Source organism: Nematolebias whitei, chromosome 20, assembly GCF_014905685.2.
Source record: "Nematolebias whitei isolate Nwh7 chromosome 20, NemWhi1, whole genome shotgun sequence".
NCBI lineage: Eukaryota > Metazoa > Chordata > Actinopteri > Cyprinodontiformes > Rivulidae > Nematolebias > Nematolebias whitei.
Genome location: NC_056517.1, coordinates 1,604,042 through 1,609,741, shown reverse-complemented (window position 1 = coordinate 1,609,741; position 5,700 = coordinate 1,604,042). Strand labels below are relative to the sequence as shown.

Genomic DNA, 5,700 nt, shown 5'->3' with positions numbered 1-5,700 from the left:
TATATAACTTTAAAATGATAAAGATACAGTTAATATATTAACAAAATAATGATATTTAAATACATACAATAATAACATGTAATATAATAATATATAATGATATTTAAATGAAGCTTTAGAAAGTAATAATTGGATGTAAATCTACAATTAGTTCTTTAAAAAAAAAGTTTTTAATTGAAACTGTTTAAGATTGCTGCTAAAGCTAATTAACCTTATCCAAGACAAGAATGTCTATACCGTATATTAAGCATGTTTACAGACATATTGTTCAAATTTGGTGTGGTAGCAGCTGAACATAATCTCAAACATAATATGTTATTGCTACTCATTATTCAAAAAACTTTTATTACAAATGTGTCATTCCCTGTTAGCATCAATGCTGTTTGTGTTTTAGCACATCCCATGACCACTGGATGGATTTTAATGAAATGTTCAGAAACTAATCATTGAATGTGGATCTGCAACTGATCAACTTTTGATGCCAGTCCAGTTCACCGTGGCTGCCACAGCTTACCACCCTAAGCCAGCATAACAGTGGCTGTATCTCTGAATTATGCAGCTACTGAGTTAACTTTGGGGCAGTGGTAGCTGAAAGTACGATAATATACAAGACGTACTCCAGTAGCAATAAATGATGCTAAATCATGTGAGATATTGCAATGGTGTGTGAGATTCCACTAACAGTTTAATTAAAATGGCTCTGACTCCATAACTTCTCAGCATAACACATTCTGCTGGCAATGTGCATTCCTTCAAAAAAATAGCACTTTATTTAATTTGTGTCATTTATAAAGTCAAAATGAGTGACAGTTGATAAAAGTAGACCAGAAAACCCACCACCAGCTGTACTCATTATGATTATTCCCTCAAGTATGTGTTATAACTTTTATAAATTAACCAATAGATTATGTTTTCTCATGCACAGGGGTACCTACCAACCTCCGAGGCCATCACAGTGATGTTGTGCCATGCTGTTACTTCTCTGTCCAGAGACTGCGTCGTACGTATAACTCCGCTGCTTTCATCAATTCTAAAGAACCTTTCTTCATCCTCTTTGCTGTCCAAGTAATATCTGTTTGGAAAGAATATTGCATTTTTTAACGTCAGCACATAAATATTACAAACGTTTATAAAATGGGACCGGTAAGTCCGGTATTTCTTAACCGTAATACCGGTCAAACTTCAAAGAAAGGACATTTTATTCCTACAATAATGCTGATGATACACATGGTATACATATAAACACATACATGTATAACTCCATTTATTGAATATCTATGAAACCATTATTAACAAAACAACTTAAAGGTAATTAGTTTGAAACTGTTTTTTAAAACATATAATTGGTACAAGTTGAACTCTTTAACGAACTGTGACTATTTGCTCCTTTAACACCATTAGTTTGTGGGTAAATAGGTACAAAGTATATTAACTCAGCAGATTCTTTCAGAAGACACCACAAGTTATAACTTAAATGCCTTCTGGTTGCCTTAATGTGATTTGTGAAGGGGCCGAGGTGGCGAAAGTCATCAGAGCCAACGCAACTCTGATCTGCCTTTGTGTATCAAAGCAATGTAGCAACAGAGGCGAAACGGTCAACATGTGAAAAAGTAAGCTGGCTTTGAGGCTCAGGGATGTAATGAAGTGATGAGGTTGCAGAGTTAAACAGCAATAAACAGATGTAAGGGAAGATACACAATGACACACAGAAACTTTGCATTTAGTTATAAATATAGTTAAGGACAAAGACTAAGCAGAGTTTATTGGTTGTGTTTGGAAAACAATAACAGGAATATATCTGTCACGCACTTAACTCAAAGTGCTTTATGTCAACCATGGCTTAATTTGTAAATTAAATTATGATGGGATGCAAAGAGCAGGTGAGGGAGGGGTCTGGGGTTCCTCTTTTGAATAAAGTAGATGCCATTCCATGCATTCTGGTGTATTTTATAAATGTCTATTACAGTAGATTAACATGAACCAAAAGATGTAAAGTCAATTATTATTGAAATCTCTATGACTGTAAAGTGTTCATAATGCTAAACCGCTGCAGCTCTGCAGGTACGGGGCGTTCACTTCAGGACAAATTGAGGTTGCTGATTGGTCAGTTGCTGACGTGACTACTGGACTGGTTGACAGGTGGAGAGGATCTGACTTCTGAGAAAAAATAAATAAATAAATCATACATTTTACTGGACCGTTCAAGATTGTCATCATTTATTCCATATTTATTCCATACTTTGGTGAATCTAAGGTGGGAACAGTCTATGTTGAGGTGCAGACAGAGCAACTTGCCCTCAGTCTGGCCACAGAGTACACCGGCGTCCTCAGGCCATACTGTGGAAAAAGCACCTGCAGCTCCTCAGTAAAACCATCATGGGGCTTTGGTCGCCCCACCCTGGGACAACAAGCGCAGCTCTGTTTTTGGCCACACTTAGAAAAAAACTGACTAATATTTGGCACTTTGTCGCTGGCGTAGAAAAGAGTCCAGTCCTCCTGCTCAACTCAGAGAAACGTCCTGGACATCGCTTCAAATACTCTGCCTGCACGACAAATAGCTAAATGAGCCGAGACCACGTCTCTTTTTCTGCAGCTCAGATCACTCCTGCAGTGACTCACACAGCAGATCGTTCACAAAAGCCCAGGAACTTATGTGTAGCACAAAACGTTCAATTTTATTTTTGTGTTTCTTAATAAAATTGCCCATGACTTTGAACTTTTAGGGGCAGATATTTTTTTAAGAGTAAAAGTGGAAATGTGAAGCGACAGCTCTGATGTGATGTTAGGGAGCTCGTTATGTTTTAAAGTTAGTCCTCATGTAATTAGTTTAAGATAACATATCTGATATATGTTTTATTCATTCAAGGCAGTCACATTTGTTCAGAACTTTATTATTATTAAGCCTGAGAGTTACCGGATCCAAGCAAACAGTTACCGGAATGTACCCTGTCCAAAAAAATTCAATCCTGTTCTGGCAGGATCCAGCTCAAATTAAGCCCTGCTGCCAGCCCAGCTGAGTTCTGCTCTGCACTGGTTTTGGTTCTGTGATCCTTGTTTCATTTCTGAAACCTCACGTCTGTGTGATGCATGGCCAGATTATAGGTGCTGTATTTATAAACACCCAGAGATAGCATAAAGACTAACTGGTCCTTGTAGACATTTTATTTTGTGAAAGAGCCTAAGGGGCACTGCAGAGTCAAGACAGGAGAAAATACGTGGACACATTTTATTTTAAATAAATTATGCATCTTAAATATCTGCAGGTGAATAATGTTAGACATATTTATCACTAGGACTTGTTTTTATCCAATAATGATCAGTCAGGTCATCTGGACAGTTTCTTTCCAGATGACCTGACTGATCATTATTGGATTTGGTACCTGGATGATTGAGCATGAACTTTGTTGACTTGTTTTTATGTTACACTGAGTAAACAGGACATACGTAGGACATGGGCTGCATGTCATGCAGTGTGGATCTGTTTCTTACTCTTCAGCCAGTTCATGATGCAAAAGAGAAATGATGTAAAGCGGAGAGGAAAGAGTTCTATGTTTCTTTTATGGAGGACATATTTGCTGTTTGGAGGAGGTGTTACTTTTAATTAGGAACAAACTGTCAGAGTGATGACGGTCAAAGAGGGATTAATGCTGCTTTTACTGCTGAACATCAGCAGGACATCCAAAGTACGCACTGGCTATGACAGTTTCTGATGCAAAGCTGTTTACTAAATGATCCACGGTGTAAAATTTAGACCAAAAAAAACCAATGCTTCAAATCAAAGTGACGTAATATATTTACTGCTGGAAATACAAGACATTTTAAAAGACTCTGTTCTGTGTTGTGTTTTTAAATTTGGACAGTATGATGTTTAATACAATTTAAATTACTTGTTACAAAGTTGTGCTTTTGTCATATAAACCCACTCAGATGTTTTAAACATTAAACAACATCAATGGACGTTAAAGGATGTTGGAAAGAAAAGAGATCATTTGGAATTCACGAGATGATAAATGTCAGGATGTAAAAAATGAATATATATATTAAAAAAGTACAATTGTTTTTATCAAAGTAATATGTTCTTACCTCCTTTATTAACCAATTAATTTAAAGTAATCTAAAAATAAAAATAAATAAATAAAAATAAAACTGTAATCTTAGTACTTTCCAGAGGAATATGGTTATTCAAATTCTGGAAAACTTTTTTTTTTTTTATTACTGATTGATTTAAAAGTAATTAATGTTTTATTTATTATTTTCATTATTCTTTTTATACTCCATACTAGTTTATATGGTGGCAAATAAAACAATTTAAATGAATTGGAACAGATTAAACTACACTGTTTGTTTTTAAATATATATGCAATAGAAATATGCTCCCTATAGACTCTAATATTGTGACATAATGAGCTCCATTTAAATTGAAAATGATCAGGTTCAAACTTCATTCTTATATTTCTAAAACAATGATAGTGTTTGCTGTCTTATTTAGTTTATTTTATCAGAGATCAATGACATCTACTTTTTCATTTTTATTTTAGCAAAGACATAATAATAACTCTTTATTCATCCTCTTGCTGTACTGCTGTCAAAGTGACTACTGAGGTCATTTTAACCTGGCAAACAAAAGCAAAATAAATAAATAAATATATAAAAGTTAGGAAAAAAGAAGCACTCCATAACACAAAACACAATAACTATTCACTTTTGACATGTCTAACAGAAATAATAAAATAGTGTAAATCCTGAAGTTTCTTTTTTTTTCTTCAAAAAGGCGTCCAACATGTAAAGTTTAAGAACTTCTGGCCTAACTGACAAAATAGTTCTTAGTTATAGGCATGCTCATCATTATTATTATTATTAGTATTATAAAATCACTCTTAGCACATGCAGATCAGAAAGTTACAACACAGCATCAACTATAGTTGTTAGAGCCTACGTCACGTTATGAGAAGGGTTTTCTCAGACCTTGTCCACACGGAGACACTATTTCAAAGCAGTCTTTTTTATTCATCGATTTTAATGTCATTGTTAACATGGGACAGTTTTTAGAAATGTTTTCATCCACATTTAAACACAAAAGAACAATATAAAACGTTCTAACAGCTTAGCCATGCCAGTATGTGGTGCTCTAAATCTGCAACAAAAGTACCTAAAAACAGGAAGCAAGGCACGGAACATGTGCACAAAGATTCTTTTTTAGAATGTAAACACAAGGAAATGAAGGGAATCTCAAGCTGTGAGATAGATAATAGGTATATCTATGACACCACTGTTTATAAAGCGTCCTGACCGTCTACATTCAAATACTAGGTGGAAGAATTTTCACTTTGGAACTTTCATCGGGGATTAAAGTAGAAATACAACTTTCGACTGTGTTTTTTTTTTTCTTCCTTAAACCTAGAGGCAAGTATAGTGTGTATACGATCTTAGCAAAAGTACACAGTATACTTTGTGCATGACCGTAGTATAAGTGCACAGTAAACTGTGTGTATTATCAAAGTAAGAGTGCACACTATTCTGTGTACAAGACCTTAGTAAAAGTACACAGCTTTGTTCTCTAATGAAGTGTTGCAGTTGTAATAAGACTGAACCATCAAAAACAATGGGTTCTGAACAACTTTTCCGTCATTTGTGTTTTCAATTGAAGGGTGTGCATATGTATACATATATATATATATATATATATATATGTATATATAT

The 5,700-nt window shown here is 34.6% G+C and overlaps 1 protein-coding gene across 1 annotated transcript in view; it reads right to left on the bottom strand.

Annotated features, from left to right (window-relative positions):
- LOC119426488 (cadherin-18) overlaps nucleotides 1-5,700 on the bottom strand; it is a gene marked incomplete at its 5' end in the record, with an annotated part of 70,299 nt that overhangs the window by 49,530 nt on the left and 15,069 nt on the right. The window contains 1 exon segment of the mRNA XM_037694045.1: nucleotides 936-1,072. Coding sequence (XP_037549973.1) covers nucleotides 936-1,072 — 137 coding nt within the window.